Raw genomic sequence first — 18867 nt, forward strand, 5'->3', positions numbered from 1 at the left:
ATACTGGAGTATATTTGTTGATGGAAATGATGCATTTGGGTGAAACATATTAACCACAAATGAGAGAAAGGAGATATCAAAAGGAGCAGTCTCAAAAGGAAAGACGAATGTAAGACAGTGTAATCGGTATTTAACAGGTGGCACAATGTGCTTTGATATTTGACTATACCTAACATTCAAGAAGGCAGAGTGACATCAGTGAACTAAGGAACTTTGAAAGTTTGTCTCTCCACAAAAGTAATGAAAAACTGGCAAAAACTGTCAGAATCAACTCTTTCAGAAATCTGGAAATTAACAAAAGGCTTTCAACAATCAAGGAGCATTCATTCAAAAGAAAGAGCTGAATTTCGGTAAGAACAGAGAACTTTGTGGTATTTTAACATATCATGGTCCCAGCCTCTCTGCTCCCCAACAGTCTTGAAAAATGTATTCCTGGTACTGGCGTCACCGGCTTGACTCCAAGACCTGATCTTTACTGCGCCCACCTGCTTCAACTCACCCAACCTTCACCCCACATTTTTCCTTAAGCCCCTCTTTCCAGCTTATCTCTTAACTCAGAAACAGAAACCAAAACCACCCCTCAGGCAATAGCAACTGCCCAGACAGGATCTCCAGCCAGCCCAGACCATCCAGACAAGTTTCAGCATAATCTCTGAATTCCACTTGCGCAGATAGACTATGGAATAACCTCTAGGATGACTGACAATTACCTTTAACTCATTATAAGATCAAAATCTCCGCCCAAGGAGGAGCACGTGCCTTTTTTAAAAAAAAAATTTTAATGTTTATTTATTTTTGAGAGAGACAGAGACAGAGACAGAGTGGGGCAAGGGTAGAGAGAGAGGGAGACATAGAATCCAAAGCAGGCTCCAGGCTCTGTGCTGACAGCTCATGGGGCTGTCACCCACAAACCCACAAACCATGAGATCATGACCTGAGCTGAAGTCAGCCACCCAATCAACTGAGCCACCCAGGCGTCCGGAGCACATGTCTCTTTTACATAACATACAATATATGTACAGGCAGGTTTCCTTTTCCTTAAGGTGTGTGTGCAACTTTATGCCCATCTCTATATACAATGACAAAGATCTTCTTTTTAAATATTCATCTTAGCACTAAATAAAAGGAAGCCATCCGCCCTTGCTCAGGGCATCACAGCTTTGCAAGTTATTCCCCATGATCTCATTTGCTGCAAATAGTTAACCTAGTGTGACAACTCCACCTGGTGTATCTGTGACTCACCAAGGAGCAAACTCACATTGGTTCCCTTACACTAGTACCAAAGTAAGCAGAACAAGGATGGAGTTCTTGCAAAGCCTTATTCCAAAAGAGAGGTCACTGTCTGACCTGTTTGGTGGTTCCCCAGAAGAGTCCACTTGAAAGGCGTATCTACTGAACCTCACTTAAACTCATTAAAAGCTTCTGTCTGGGGACTGTCAAATGTCTAGCATCACAGGTGCTTGAGAGGATGTGTAACAGCTGGGGCAAACAGACAAATCTGAGGAAAGAAGGAAAGGCTGAGGAATGAGATATCCATAGGGGCTTTGAAAAGCTCAAACATATTCCTGGGAATCTAGAAAGCCATGCACAGCATAAGGTTATGTGCACATATTCAACAAAGACCTAAGAAAAGCCTAAGCTCTCACATCAGATTGACTCTGAGGTTCCAGGCAAGCAAAGAGTGAAGGCTAAGGCAATGGAAAGGTGCCTGGCAAGCACTAAGTGTCCAAACCATCCAGAGAATCCCTCAACAAAGATCAGGACTTACTGGTTCTAGGGATTTAAGAAGTTTCTGGGGCACCTGTGTGGCTCAGTTGGTTGAGCAACTGATTCTCAGTTTCAACTCAGGACATGATCTCACAATTTTGTGAGTTCGAGCCCCACGTTGGGTTCTGTGCTGACAGTGTGAAGCCTGCTTGAGATTCTCTCTCTCCCTCTCCCTCTCTCCCACCCTCTTCCTCCTCCATTCAAGCTGTCTCTGTCTCTCTCAAAATAAATAAAGAAACTTAAAAAAAGAAGTAGTTTCTGTCCAATCATTTAGTTACCACTAACTAACTGAGCTGAGACTTCAGTGGCCACACATGACAAGATATAGAGTTTACAGAATTAATTTAGAAATAGCACTAATAACAACAAACCCCAGGAGAATCTGATATTAGAACTGTGACCTCATATAATTTTGACAGTCTAGTTTTCAACAAAAAAAATTACAAGACATGCAAAGGAACAAGAAACTATAACCCACTGAGGGGAGGAGGGAGCAATTAATAGAAACTGTCCCTAAGGAATCCCGGACATTGTACTGAGTAGACAAAGTCCTTTAAATCAGCCATGGTAAATTTTTACAAAGAGCTAAAGTATGAAAACAATATCACACCAAATAGAGAATTTTCAATAAAGAGAAAGAAATACATGTGCTTATATCTTACTTCAAATACAGACAGCAAAGGAGAGAACAACCATAACAAAAAACTTACTGTGTAGCCTTGACTATGTCCCATGTGCTGTAATCATCAATATGAGTTTTCCGTCCAAGAGGTTCACCATATCCATGGTTATAATGGCTTTGGGGTTTGATTTCCTGTTAAAGAGTAAATTACACAAAGGAAGAAGTTCAGAAAAGAGATACAGACATTTCAATATTTTACTACCACTTCTGCACTGTCTGAAGAATGTTCATTATTCAAACGGTTAAGTTTTACCTTATTCTGAAATCTGTCCTCTTCAGAGAAAAAGTACGTTCAAATACATCTACCCCCTGTATATACTCTCAAAACAGAAAGCTGCCAGACTAGAAATGAGTGACAAATCTGTAACTGAAATTCATCTTTAGCTCCACAGAACTCTTAACTTCAAATCAACTCTGATTCTCTCAGACCAATGTGTCTTTTATTCCAGCATAACCCCTACCTTGAGCATTCTATTTTTTAGTTTTGATTTATTGAGTATAGTGGACATGCAATACTACATTAGTTTCAATTGAACAACATAGTGATTCAACAAGTTTATACATATCTAACACTCTAAAACCTTTACCACATGCCACAGGGCACCTGTGTGGCTCAGTTAAGTGATTTTGGCTCAGGTCATGATCTCCTGTTTCCATGAATTTGATTGAGCCCCCCCCATAGGGCTCTGTACTGACAGCACCGAGCCTGCTTGAGATTCTCCCTCTTTCTCCGCTCCTCCCCCTTTCTCTCAAAATAAATAAACTTAAAAAAAAAATTTTTAGGGCTGCCTAGGTGGCTCAGTCGGTTGAGCATCCGACTTCAGCTCAGGTCATGATCTCACAATTTGTGGATTCGAGCCCTCCCCTGTCAGGATCTGTGCTGACAGCTCAGAGCCTGGAGACTGCTTCAGGTTCTGTGACAATCTCTCTCTCTCTCTCTCTGCCCCTCCCCCACATGTGTACACTGTCTCTCTCTCTCTCTCAAGTAAATATTTAAAAGTTTCTTTAAAAAGTTTTCAAACTTTCATCACATGCCAAATAAACCCTAAGGTGGTAAAGAAACAAACCAATGAAGACTATTCTATTATTTTCAGATATTATCTTTTCTTATATTCCTTCATGCTAAGGGCTTGTTAAGCATCTACCATGAGGTGAGTAAGGAACAATGAGGCAACTCTGATAAAATGTAAATCTACTGAAATAGTTCTAAAAAGGTCAACACTCTTAATTTTAAACAGTTTTACAGAATATTACATCTATTCAAAGCTTATATGCTATAATTTTCTATTTAAAATACAAAACTTGTTATGCATAGTCAGCTTCCTCAATATAATAAAGCACTAAGATTCAACTATGTTTCTTTTTTATGACAGCAAAACACAGAGCATGTCTGGCCTGCTGTACATAAAGCCCTACACAATGTACTGCAACCTTAGGCCAGAACATGGTAAGGCCAGTGCGGAAGTTTAAGAGGGTGATAAAAAATTCAGTCACTAAGAATAAAAATGCCCAAGTGTCCATCGATAGATGAATAAAGATGTGGTATATATGTACAGTGGAATATTAGCCATAAAAGAATGAAATCTTGCCATTTGCAGCAATACAGATGGAGAGGCTATAATGCTAAGTGAAATAAGTCAGACAAAGACAAACATCACAAGATTTCACTCATATGTAGTATTTAAGAAACAAAGAAAAAAAGACAAACCAAAAACAGGCTCTTAAGAACAAACTGATGGTTACCAGAGGGGAGGTTGGTGAGGGGATGGGTGAAATGGGTCAAGGGGATTAAGAATACAATTATTGTGAGCACTGAGTAATGCCGCTAATAGAAAAAGTTCTTGACTGAGTGGCTATGGAATTCAAAGTCTGCCATTATCTTATCTAGGCTACACCCAGTGAGGCAATTCACTACTATAGGATTCAAGTCCCTTATTTGTAAAAAGGGAGGGATGAATACTCTCTGCCTCTCCCGAGCTCTCATATGCTGAGCTCTCATGTGCTCTCTCCTCTCTCAAAATAAATAAATTTAAAAAAAAAGAGAGAGAGTAGGATGAATAAGATCTGGTCATAGTTCCTCTAAGGTGCCTCAAGGACCAACAGCAAGGAGTCAAAGAGCTTCATTACTCTCAATTCTTTAAACACAGCACTCTGTTACCTACCCTGTCTTTTAGATACTCAGGTTTTATATAAGATTTCTTTAATTGAAAAAAGATTAGCAGCTTTTTAAAAAAAAGTTTAAAAACTACTAGGTTGCAAGTCCTGCAGGATCTCTTCTAAGACTAACATGATGATTTTCTGTATTGGAGGAAAGAAATTACGCCACATGAAGATCCTTAAAAAGTTCCCAGTTCACAGCCAAAGTTTATTACAACCCTGGTGTTGCTGACGAGAACTGGAAAGAGAATGCACCTTCCCAGTCTAATGCTGAAGCAGTAGATAAGAATGAGAGGACCTGGGAGAGCTTAGCCACTGCACACTGCTGCGAAGAGAAATCAACATGACAGAACTGAAACTCACACAGCAGGTACAGACAAATGCTGGCTTGTGTATCAAGATGATAGATGCCACAGTACACACTTATTCACGTGTCCAGATGGAATATAACCAAACAACTAGTTACCAAGTGTCTGTGTGCAATCTAGTTAACTTTCTTAAAATGCCAGACTTATTAAATCTTTAGGTTACATTCATTTTAAAAAGCAGAAGTGGGAGGGGGGCATCTGGGTGGCTCAGCTGGTTGAGGGTCTGACTCTTGGTTTTGGCTCAGGTCATGATCTCAAGGTTTGTGAGCTCCACGACACTCCTGTCAGCATGGAGCCTGCTTGGGATTTTCACTTCCTCTCTCTCTGCCCCTTTTCTGCTCATGTTCACATGCATACTCTCTCTCTCAAAATAAATAAGCTCAAAAAAAAAAAAAACCTACTTAAAAAAATTAGCAATCTCCAACATAAAGGCTAATATGCTTAATGACAGTAACAAATACAGCCAAGGATATAGTTTCCTTAATGGCAGACGATACTGAAATGTGTATGAAAACAACAGGTCCACACAGAGAATTCAGGGCAGCACAAATAAAGGCCTCTCAGTCAGCCAGTCAGCCACACTCCCCATGAGAACATACAGATACCAATGTGAGAGAAGGATGGTTCACCTGGTGAGAGAAGGATGCATCTTCCTGTTCTTGGGGAGTTTGTGTACTCCCTGGACTCTTCTGACTGTTCTGGACTCTCTGGCCATACACCAAGCTCTGAGAAAAGTATGAATAACATCATATTTGACAAAACAGGCAAAGTATATGAAAAGAATTCAAAGGGGGCAAAATACAATTGCTGGAGAGAGAGGAGAGAGCAAGACAGATGAAAACATGCCGTAATTCCAAACCTCCCCCCCAAGAAGAGGGAGAAATCAATTTAACAGCATTGTAGGGCATATACCCATTACCTATAAGGCCCATGTTACCTGCCTGTCTTTGGTGCACAGCTCACATACACAGTGAATTAACAAACCAGCAGGGATTAAGTATATGCCTGTGACTTGCACCGTGTAAATGTCTGCTGTCAGGTATCACTGGAATAGGATAAATTCTGAATCTAGAAATGAAATGTACTTAATTATATAATACTGAGTCGCTCAAATTTAATTCCATTAAATGTAAGAGATAAAATTAGAACAGTATAAAGGGTTTCTGACAGGAACAAAGGAATGGAAAAAAGGTCTATGTACATTTGACTTACTTCCAAGTCTCAGCTAAAATTGACAAACCAAATGTCACTTAAAACCTGAGGTAGTGATGAGCTAAATTCTATGGATACCATAAGGAATTTTAAAAAAGGAGTATCAATTATATATTTAAAAAAGACAGCATAAAACCTGAGGTACTGATGAGCTAAATTCTATGGATACCATAAGGAGTTTTTAAAAAGGAATATCAATTATATATTAAAAAAAGCAAAAACCTGAGGTAGTGATGAGCTAAATTCTATGGATACCATAAGGAATTTTTTAAAAGGAATATCAATTATATATTTAAAAAGACAGCATAAGAATAAAACAAATGTAACCAAGGGAACAAAGAATAAGGAAAACCAGTAGCCATTACATGATTATAAAATGATTTTTAAATGTATTTAGTTAATAGTGCCAGCAGATGGCACTACACGCAAGACAGAATTCTGCCTAACTTTTTTTTGCTGCACTCTACTAACAGATATAGACATAAACGATTTGATTATACAATGGAAAGATTTCAAATCAAATTTTTTCAGTAAGCAATAGATCCTATTTATTACATGTTCTCCTGTGATCCTAAATCCCTGGCTAACACTACATGATTGTTGATTCTTTTCTTTTTTTCTTTTTAATGATTGTTGCTTCTAATAGAGTCCAACCTGACTCACAAGTTCTCTCATACTGTAGTAGTACCAACATCCCCTCAATCCAAACTATCAAATTAAACTTGCTGGCTTCCAACAAACTTTAGAGTAGGAAAATGTTCATCACCTAGCTTCTTTAAAAACTGTTTTTCAGGGGTATCTGGGTGGCTCAGTTGGTTAAGCATCATGATCTCACAGCTCAAGTCACGATCTCATCACAGTCTGTGAGTTCAAGTCCCACGTCAGGCTCAGGCTCTGTGCCAACAGCTCAGAGCCTGGAGCCTGCTTCAGATTCTGTGTCTCCCTCTCTCTCTGCCCCTCCCACCCCGCACCTCCCGTGCTGTCTCTCTCTCTTTCAAAACTAAAATTAAAAATAAAACAACAACAACAACTGGTTTTCACTTTATTTCCCTCTGGAATTAATCCATATGTATACAAATATTTGTAACTTTTTAACTATATATATATATATAGTTGTGTATATATATATATACATGTATATACACACATATAGTTGGCATACTTTTTTTTCCTTCCACAGACATTTGATGAATAAATGCCTACATGTGTATTTTTCTCCCTTTCCTACCTTCTTAGAAATCAACTTTATTTTTAGGATTTTTATTCAGAATAGTTTCAGATTTACAATGCAAAGTTTTCATATTCTATACAACCAGTTTCCACTAATATTAACACCTAACATTAGTATGCCATATTTGCTACAATTAAATGAACCAATACTGATACATTATTATTATTAACTGAGGTCTATACTTTATTCAGATTTCCTTAGCTTTTACATAGTATCCTTTTTCTCTTCCAGGATCCCATCTAAGATATCACATTACATTTAAGTTGTCATGACTCCCTAGGCTTCCCTTGGCTTTAATAACTTCTCAGACTTTCCTTGTTTTTGATGATCTTGACAGTTTTGAGTATTTTACAAAATGACTCTCAACTGGGATTTGTCTGATTTTTTTTTTTATTATTAGACTGGAGTAACATGTTTTTAGGAGAAAATGTTTTCTAATTTAACCTAATTTTTTAAAAAATTGTCTTTCAACACTACTATATAATCTTTATTTGTCCAAAAATTTTTATGTAGTCTGTAATTATAGTACTCATATTTTATATTCTTCCGTTTTACGTTTCTTCATGCCATTATAGGTAGTTTTTATAAGTCATGCTTTTAACCATTACAAAATATTTAATTATTAAACTGACATATTGAAACATCTCCCAATCACTTGAACATTTAGGTTAATCTTACATTTCCTTCACAGATGTTATTTCTTAGGCATTCCCTTCTTAGTCTTTTCCTAACATTCTCTTGACCATCGGACCGTCAACTATGACAAGTCAAATTTCATATTTCACTAGAGATTAACTGTCAATTTTATCTTCCAACTCCAAGATTCTGACCAGCATTCTTTTAATATATCTCTTAGTTGGCCTGAAAATCTTATGAAAGTCACCTTCTCTCCTTCCTGCCTTTCACACACACAGCCAACTCTTCTCACCAGTAGTCCAAGCTAACGTGCTGGCCACATTTCCAACTCTGCTCCAGAAAGCTATAGGGCAGTGCTTGCTTTGGCAGCACATATACTAAAAACAGAAAGCTATAGGGCAGACACAAAATGTCCCATGTGTGGCAAATTCTGAGGAAGTACCTTTTAAGCAATATAAGTTGTTGTTTGTTTTTTAAATGTATATGAGTCAAATACACGTGTACATTAGGTTTTAAATTTAATTACCATATTGCAAATATGATAGCAAAGAAACACTGAAAAGCCTAAAAGAAAAAATGCACAAATCGCATCTTCAATTGACAATAAACAAAGGCACTCAGGTATCTAGTTCAGTAGGTAACAATCAGGAAGTTCTGAACAAGATTACAGATAAGATACACAATTTTAAAAGATCATCTAATGACTTTTTTTTCCTCCTCACCACATCCACAATATATTTTTCCTCCTTCCTGATTTACTAAAAAGCATTTCCAACTATCAAAATGTCCATACTAAATCTCATTCAATCTTGATTCAGTCTCCCAAAACTTCAGGTGTTTAATTAGCTGCCAAGTCTTATTACTTTTCTCCAAACAAATTCATCAGTTCTTTTCTGTCTTTGCCTCTACAATACTTTCTCAAATAGTCTGTCTACCTTGCTGTTTCAATCACTCCCTTGCTTAAAACCCTTATAATCATGTACGTAGGGTAAAACAGTAACATTTCAGTAATCATGCAAAATTGCATGAATTGGCCCCAACTTCTTCCAGCTTTAGTATCCACCATTTCCTTCCAAGCATCCTACATGTTTTTGTTTATTTAATGTTTATTCTTGAGAGAAAGAGTGTGAGCAGAAGAGGGGCAGAGACAGAGGGAGACACAGGATCCCAAGCAGGCTCTGAGCTGACAGCAGAGAGCCTGTGAGATCATGACCAGGGCAGAAGCCTGACATTTAACCAACTGAGCCACCTACATGTCCCAGCATCCTATAAGTTTAACAGTCATTCCAAGAAGTTATGTATATTGAAAACCTCAGTGCCCTTTTGCTCATGTTGGCTATTCTACTTAAAAAGCACACCCCATCTCAGGTCTGGCAATCTTTTACAAATCCTTCAATTCACAATTCAAATGTCATCATAGCCTGTTTCCCTCGGGCAGAGTCAGCAATCCAGTTTTCTGTGTTCTCACTGCTCTACAAATAATAATTACAGTACAGTGTGATGGTGTGTTAATTTCCTGTGGCAGGTGTAATAGGTTACCACAAACTTAGTGGCTTAAACCAACACAAATATATGATCTTATAGTTCTGGAGGTAAGAAGTCCAAAATCAAACATCAGTATCACAAGGTGTCAAAAGGGCCATGCTCCCTGAGAAGGCAATAGGGTAGAAGCCATTCTTTGCCTCTTGCAGCTTTGGTGGCTTCTGGCATTCCTAGGGTTGTAGCAATAACACTAACATTCCAGGCCAGCAGCTCTGAATCTCTCCAGTCTGCTTCCTACAGCCTTCTGTGTGTGTGTGTGTGTGTTCAAATCTCCTTCTGCCTCCCTTTTATAAGGATACACATGATTGTAATCAGTGTCTGCCTGGATATCTAAGATAACTTCCCCATCGCAAGACCCTTAATTTAATTATCTCTAAAGGCTCTTTTCCTTTCATAAAGTAACAGAAGTTCCAGAGATTAAGACTTGACATCTTTGGGAGGCCATCATTCTGCTTACCATAGGACAGAGGCAAGTTCATATTACATAAGCTGGTGCTGTCTGTAGTTTTCTCTTGGCTGTAAAATACCCTCAATCACTGGTGATAATGTAGCTCTCTCCTGTGAACATTCAGATTTCTGAAATTAACTCCACAGGGACAGAGTAACTCTCAAACAAACTTTGGTCAGAGTCCTCTGAGCCCTCTTCTCAACTAGGCCTCACCCTCATTCCCCATATCCTTTCCAGGAATGCATAGTTCAGCTTTCAGCAAGAATCCCCTTGATGTCTTCTGTTAGAATTCCCATCCAGTGAGCCTCTCATTCTGTTATAAACCCCCAACTGTCCTTGCTGTACTCAGAACGGAGCCCAGTTCTGAGGGGCTTCTTTCCTCCCTATTGCAGTAGCTCCTGAATGAATTCATTTTTACCACTCTAACTATTGTCCAGCTCTGGTTTTCTCTGACAGAACCTCCCTCTGTAACATTTTCTGGTATAAAACAAGCATTCTCTAGCTCACTTCTAAAACTCCTCCTTCCTTATGTCAAACAGAAAACTTTCCTTTGTTAAGTTTGCTTCATGATGGCCCTAGCCTATCTATAGAGCCTCTAAAGTGTTTGTCTGGTCCAAAGGAAATACTCTTAACATCACTGCACACACAGAGGAAGCCCTGTCTCCAGCTCTTGCACTGTAAGGCTATTTTATGTATCCTTTATCCTTATGCTTCCCCAGGAATGCAACAGCAGCCCCCAGAGCCTGGGCCCTCAAAAACTCCAGGGGACCCAAATCACACTTTTCCATGAATTCTCTACCAAGACAGCATCCCAAGGGAGGCCTATTTTCTACAACCCAGCAGATATCCAGCCATAGATACACATACATTTTCCCTCCTGAAAAGTGCCCCAGTCTTTCAGAGAAATTGTTTGCAACCCACAGAGGACAATACAAACACTACAGTACTCCTTTTTGGGTTGATAACTCTTCAAAGAGGCCTTCCCCCCAGTAAAGTCTCTATTTTGTATAAGCTGGAGGTAGTAGAGTTCCAGGACAAAGCATGGCCACTTCCCACAAGTTCAGCGTCTCTATTTACACTACAGGGGTCCTTTGTCAGCTACTGTCCTCAGCTTTGAGCTCCAGGGAAAATGCTTAGATGACAAGAAAAGTTCCACTTACTATCTTATTATATACAAATACATCATAAAGCATTTATCTTTTTTTTTTTTTTTACAAATAGTTTATTGTCAAATTAGTTTCTACATAACACTCAGTGCTCATCCCCAAAGTGCCCTCCTCCATGCCCATCCCCCCCTCCCCCCCACATCCATCAGTCCTCAGTTTTTGTCAGCATTCAAGAGTCTCTCCTGGTTTGCCTCTCTCCCTTTCCCCCACCATTTCCGCCCTTCTTCTCCCCCTTGTTCCTCCGTCAAGTTCCTCCTAATCCTCCTATACGTGCAAACATATGGTATTTGTCCTTCTCTGCCTGACTTATTTCGCTCAGCATAACACCCTCAAGGTCCATCCATGTTGCTACACATGGCCAGATTTCATTGTTTCTCATTGCCATGTAGTATTCCATGGTATAGATAAACCACATCTTCTTGATCCATTCATCTGTTGATGGACACTTAGGCTCTTTCCATGTTTTAGCTATAGCATTTATCTTTTCATACATAGTATTTTTCACATAACGTTACGCTTCTTACATTTTTGTGTGCTGACAGACATAGTTCCAGTTTACTCAATGCAACTGCTAGATGGTATGTCATTAAATGAATAAACAACATACATTTCCCTGAGACTTTCTGTTACCATAAACCATACTACAATGAACAATCTTATACAGGCCTTGCCTGTAAAAGTTTCTCTGGGGTAAACACCTAGTATTAGAACTTGTGGATAAAAGGACTTTGAGTATCTTCAAGTTACTATCATTAAATTACTTTCTAAATAGGTAGTGCCAATTTACACTCTTCACTAGCAATGCAGTTTTCCTTTCACTATACTTAGATTTACGAGACTTCATTTTTAGGAAATCTGATGGGTACTGTATTTACAACTTTTTTTCATCTGTATTTCCCTGAAGCAAAGTGAAGAAAGTTTATCCAGGAGAAATCGACATATCAATGCAAAAAGTCTAGAAGGTAAGGATCACATGCTGACCAATGGATTTAGCAAGATAAACGCTGCTTTACTCTGACAAGGTAGGGCATATGCCAGTCTGGATTGATTAAATATGAGATGAGAGGGAAAGGAACTGGGAACAGCAAATACAAGTAACTTTTCTGAGAAGTTTTGCTATAAAGAAGAGCAAAGAAATATGGCAGAAGACAGAGGGTAAGTGGGATCAAAAGAAAATATGGTTTGGTTTGGGGATTCTTTTTAGGATGAGAGAAATGATCACTAGTACATATAATCTGATAAAGCTAAAAACTGATGAAGTAGGAGTATGAGAACTGTTGGAGAGATGCCAGAAGTCAGCCTGAGAGGATGGAAATTAGTATAACTAAACATATACAGTACTTTTTTAGTGTAACTAAACATATACAGTACTTTTATGCTGAAAACCACGAAACACTGAAGAAAGAAATCAAAGATCTAATTAAATAGACAGACATACCACATTCATGGATTGGAAGACTTAACGTGGTAAAGATGTCAATTCTCCCCATACTGATATACAAGTTTAATGCAATTCCTATCAAAATCCTAGCAAGATTTTTTGTAGATGTAGACAAGGTTATTCTAAAATTTATATAGGAAGGCAAAATAGCTAAAATAATTCTGAAAAAGATTAGTAAAGAAAGCAGTCACTCAATTTCAAGAAATACTATATAGCTATAGTAATCAAGATGGTATAGTGTTGCCTGAGGGACACATATATAGATCAAAAAAGCAGAACCCAGAATTAAACACACACAAATATGTTCAACTGATTTCTGACAACAATGTAAAAGCAATTCAATGGAGGAAAGATAAGCTTTTCAACAACTGGTATTGAGGCAGCTGGACATTTACGGGGGAAAAAAAAAACCCAACCTAATTCTCACGCTTTATGCAAAAAAAATAACTCATAACTGATCCTGAACTTCAATGTTTCAATGAAACTATAAACTGTAAAAAAAGAAAAAAAATCTTTGAGATCTATGACTAGGCAAGGGGAATCTTAGACTTGACAGAAAAAATACAGCCCATAAAAGTAAAAATGTATAAACTGTACCTCATCAAAATTTGAACTTATGCTCTGAGAAAGACCTTGCTGAGGTTGAAAAGACAAGCTACAGACTGGGAGAAAATATTTGCAAACTAATATATTAAAAACTCTCAAAACTCACCAGTAAAATAATCAGTTGGAAAAAAAACTGGCACAAAACACTGTTATGGACTGAATTGTGTCCCCCAAAAATCCATTTGTTGAAGCCCAGCTGCCATTACCTCAGAATGTTACTCTATTTGGAGCAGGCCTTCTTTAAAGAAGGAATTAAGTTTAAATGAGGTCATCAGGGTAAACCCTAATCCAATCTAACTGGTGTCCTTAAAGAAGAGGATATCTGGACACAGACACCACGGGCGCTGTGAGCACAGAGGAGAAACCATGTGATGACACAGCAAGAGGGTAGACATCTATAAGCTAAAGAGCGGGACCTCAGAAGAAACCAAACCTGTTAATACCTTGATCTTGGACTCCCAGCATTGAGAACTATGAGAAATAAATTTCCATTATTTAAGCCACCATTATGTATATCCTAGCAAACAAAGAGGATATAAAGATTTCACCCAAGAGGATATAAAGACATATTTCACCCAAGAGGATATAAAGATGGCAAATAAGCACATGTAAACATAGTTGGCATCATTAGCCATTATGGAAATGCAAATTAACACCACAATGACTTATAATCATATACCTATTAAAATGGGTGAAAATCAGAAAACATCAACACCAAATGTGGGTGAGGATGCAGAGATCAGATCACTCACACACTGCTGGGTGTTACAGCCACTCTGGAAAACAGCTTGACAGTTTCCTTAAAACACTGATGTACAACTAACATATAACCTAGTAATTGCAGTCCTGGGCATTTATCCCAGAGAAATGAAAACTTATGTTTACACAAGGACCTGCACACAAATGGTTAAAGTAGCTTGAATTATAATAACCCAAAACTGTAAACAATCCAGACATCCGTCAATAGGTAAATGGTTAAACAAACTGTAGTACATCCATAGACTACACAGTAATAACAAGGAACAAACTGATGATGCCCGTTACAACCAGATGAATCTCCAGAGAAATTATGCTGATTAAAAAAAAGCCAACCCCATAAGGTTACAAACCACTATTCCATTTAAATAACATTCCTAAAATTACAAAAACTACAGAAAAGGATAATAGATTGCATGGTATACAAAGGCAACACAAAGGATCTCTGTGGTGATGGAAATGTTCTGTATCTTCAGTGATTCACTATCAATCTCCCAGTTGTGATATTACTCTATAATTCTACAAGGTGCTACCATTGAGAGACCCTGGGTAATGGGTACACAAGATCTCTCTGCACTTTTTCTTACAACTGCATGTGAATCTAAATGATCTTAAAATAAAAAGCTTAAGTTAAAGAAAAATTACCAACTTAAATTTTTTTAATTTATTCAATTTATCATAAATAAAACATGCTTCAACAAAAATGGTTCTGCAGTAAAAACATATTATTAAAAAGCATACAAATTTTTAAAAACTCATCCAGGAGCACCTAGGTTGGCTCAGTTGGTTAAATGTCTGACTCTTGATTTCAGCTCAGGTCACGGTTCATGGGTTCAAGCCATACATCAGGCTCTGAACTGACAATGTGGGGACTGCTCAGGATTCTCTCTCCCTCTCTCTCAAAATAAATAAATAAACCTAAAAAAAAAAAAAAAAGGATTCTCAGGGCACTTGGGTGGCTCAGTCAGTTAAGCATCCTCAACTTTGGTCACAATATCGCACTTTGTGGGTTTGAGCCCCTGTCCATCTCTGTCCTGACAGCTCAGATTGGAGACTGCTTCAGATTCTGTCTCACTCTTCCTCTCTGTTTGCCCCACCGCCCTCACGCTTTTCTCACTCTCTCAAAAATAAATATTAAAAAAAATTCTAATTGAAAATGATTTTCTCTTCCTCTCTCTTTGCCCCTCCCCCACTTGTGTCCTTCTTGTCTATCTCTCTCAAAAAAACAAACAAAAAACCCATCCAGATCAGTGTTGTGCAATAGAGCTTTCTGCAATAATGGACATACTCTACATTTCTGAGCTATCTCAAACAGCAGTTGCTAGCCACACATAGCCAATAAACACTTGAAACCTAATGTGACTGAAAAGCTGAACTTTTAATTATTCTCATTCTAATGAATTTAAACTTAAATTTCCATATGTCATTGGTGGTGGCTACCACATTAAACAAGGCAGGTCTAGACATTGCAAAAAATGGGAAAGATAATTATATGCTAAGATAGAACTATGTCCTAAGTGTATTGAGGAAAAAATGCATTGGTTATATATTTTACCTTCTACTATATACCTTCTGTACTCCTTAATTTTTTAACAATAATCATGTGCCAAGTTTTGTAGAAGCCAAAAACCCATACTGGAATTTAAATTTCTGATACCCTGAAAATTCACATATATTATTCAACAATATAGGATACATCAGATGTTAGGACGATAGTTCAGAAAGTTTTGCTTTTATTTGGTCTGCTATCTTATACTGCTAGATTCTAGTTTGTCAAAAAATTTTCCCCCAAGTTTGGATTTGGTTACATTCAATTATCTACAGGAAAAAAGAAGACAAATAAGGTAAAAACAAGTTTAGATAATGGAAACTTAATGAAATCAACTTAATTAACTTCTTACACAAAGAGCTGAAAGATCTCAGATATTCATATTGGGTGTTCAATCAGAAAGCAAAATTCTCTTAGAAAGAATGTCTATAGTTTATTCACAATCACAGTCACAGAATTACAAATGGACAGAACTATTTATAATTACAGTGAAGGGTGGTAACACAAATGATAGTGGGACTCTTCAAAAAGGTTTACCACCGAGGTGCCTAGACTCAACTCAGCAACACTTGTCCTCTCATCAGCTAGCTACTTCCAAAGATTTAATGCTAAGAATACTTATCTCCAACCCCACCAAACCCTCTCCCGATCCACACCTAGTATTTCATTTCTTTTCAAGGGATTTTATTAATGAAAACATATTTTCTCTTATGAGTTTAGAGTAAGCAGAAAAAAGAAAAAAAGGAAATAAACTGAATTAACAAATATTTTGAAACTGTTTTTATGAAAATCCAGTTTTAGGATTTCAAGTCAATTGCTCAAAGTAGCCTTACAGCAAGTGCCAAAACTGAGTCCTCCCCTAACTTCTTTAATAACAAAAGTTAATTGTAACTCTTGATAGTTTTTCTATAATATAATCAAAAGTAATCTGTGTTTTGACCTACAAAATTATATGGCAGAGTATATGTGCGGATTATGAATTTGGAGTCAGAGTGTTTAGATTCTAATATAAATTCTGCCAACAGCTAATGATGTGAACTTGAATAAATTACTTCACCTCTGACTCTGCTTCCTAATCTGGTAAGCAGTTCAATAAGTCCTACTTTGCAGAACTGTAAAAAGTAAATGAGCAGTACACAGAAATAACCAAAATGTCTTTCAGTACCTGAATGAATAAACCTCGGTACATCCAGATAATGGAACAGTATTTAGCATTAAAAAAGAAATGAGCTCTCAAGCTGTGAAAAAACATGGCGGAAACTTAAATGTATATTACTAAGTTAAGAAACCAATCTTAAAAGGCTACATACTGTGTGATTCCAAATACATTCCAAACGGCATTACAGTAATTCCAAATGGCATTATAGTAACAGTAAAACTATGAAAACAGTAAAAAGATCAGTGGTTGCCAGAGTTAGCAGGGCCGGAGGGACGAACAGGCAGAGCATAGAAACTATTCTGTATACTACTGTTAACAGTGGATGCATTATACATTTGTCAAAAACCCATAGAATGTATGCCAAAAGTGAACCCTAGGGTTAAGTGTGGACTTTCAGGGTAGGTTCATAAACTGTAACAAATGTCAATGATACAGGATATTGACAGGGAGGGTGATGCAGGTGTGTAGGCAGCCAGTATATGGGAAATCTGTGTACTTCCTGCTCAGTTTTGCTGTGAACTCAAAACTAGGCTAAAAAATAAAGTCTATTAAAAACCCTAAGAACTTTTTAAAAAGTAAATAAGGGCATTTGCAATCCCTGGGCATTGCTAACCAGTGCCTTGGCAAATAATATTCAATCAACTCTATAAATGTATTATTACTATCACACTGTGCAGCACTTTTAAAATGGAGCAACTAAATTCAAACAGTTTGAACTTGGATTCAAATTCAGTACTGACACTTACCAGAAAGTTACTTACCCTCTCTATGCCTCCACTTCCTCATTTACAATAGGTATAAAAAAGTTTAAGAATTAAATGAATGAATATATACACAGAACTGTTCAGGATAGTGACTAGTTCATGGTTATTTGATAAACATTAACAATTACCATTATTGTGATCTACCAAACCAAAGAGATAACATGAATAGCCATCAGTACAATGCCTAATACATTAAATGTCAAATTAGCCTCCTTCCTCCTCCTGTAGTAAAACTTTTCCCACATATCAAGTATGTATCAGTGAATGGGGAACAAAATATGAGAGTTTATAAGAAGCATCTCTGCCAACTTTTTCAAAGTATGTATACTGCAAACCCACATACTAAATTGGAAACTGAGAGGTGTGCATGGAAATAAGTGTATTCTAACAAAGTTCTCAGTAAGATTTTAATACCTACATACACAAACACATTCTTACTTCACTTAACCCATCTCCTATACAAATCCAGTTCTGACAAAGTTACTGAACACCAGTGATTAAGGGGATTCAATGCACTGAAACTTATATTTTAATATAAGTTTCTTGGAGTTCCTATGCATTGTCCAGATAAGGGGCTGGCAATATAGCCCACAGCTCAAATCTGGCCCATCACCTGATTTTATATATATATAAAATTATATTGGAACACAGCATGTCTAATCATTTCCATACTGTCCTTGGCTGTTCTCATATGACCACATAGAGCTGAGCAGTTGCCAAAGAGACTCATATGGCCCACAAACTTGAAAAGGTTTACTATCTGGAAATGTTACAGAAAGCTTCCCAACCCCTGGCTTAGGTTATTCATATAGACTGTTATTCAGTAACTCAACCAGAACATTTGGCATTAAGAAGGAGTTCAATGTTATAACAACATCTCTTAAAGCATTAAAAAAAAAATTGGATGACTGGGAGCAAAGCAAATAAAAAGTTCTTTAAGAGTATAGAGGACAGAGATCATTTTACATGCTAGCATTCCTTAAGGAAACTGTTCTTCCCCCAAATCCAACCAAGAGATTTTAGCAAATAACAGGCCTTATCTCATGGTCATAGAATGGAAAAATAACCTAAATCAGGAACACCCAATTCCAATGTGGAATAAGGGGAAATGAGCAGTGCAGTCCCTCTCTAATGGTTAGCTGAAATTTGAGGTACATTAGGGAGGAGGGGGAGGAGTCCGCATCCATGTTGCCACTACAAAGAAGGGAGCTGCTCTACATTAGGAGAAAATAGAGCTGAACGTTAGAGATGAGAATAGAGGAAAACAGTCTTGGTGACATTCTTGGCTCAAATTCCAGGTATCCTGGAGTCCTTTGCTATCCTAAATTAGAATCACAGGCATCAGTAACTTCTTTTTTGCCCAAGTAAGTTTTAAAAGGACTG

The 18867-nt window shown here is 37.6% G+C and overlaps 1 protein-coding gene across 3 annotated transcripts in view; it reads right to left on the reverse strand.

The window, feature by feature from the left end:
• ZDHHC17 (zinc finger DHHC-type palmitoyltransferase 17) overlaps positions 1-18867 on the reverse strand; it is an 86681-nt gene that overhangs the window by 60645 nt on the left and 7169 nt on the right. For 2 of the 3 annotated variants that reach the window (XM_039249924.1, XM_039249923.1), the window contains exons 2-3: positions 5604-5699; positions 2478-2581 (exon numbers count right to left, since the gene is read on the reverse strand). In XM_039249924.1, the coding sequence (XP_039105855.1) occupies positions 2478-2581; positions 5604-5699 (200 nt within the window). The remainder of the gene's footprint in view (positions 1-2477; positions 2582-5603; positions 5700-18867) is intronic. The other variant, XM_039249925.1, reaches the window with a different exon arrangement.

Source organism: Hyaena hyaena, unplaced genomic scaffold, assembly GCF_003009895.1.
Source record: "Hyaena hyaena isolate Hyena2069 unplaced genomic scaffold, ASM300989v1 scaffold_352, whole genome shotgun sequence".
NCBI lineage: Eukaryota > Metazoa > Chordata > Mammalia > Carnivora > Hyaenidae > Hyaena > Hyaena hyaena.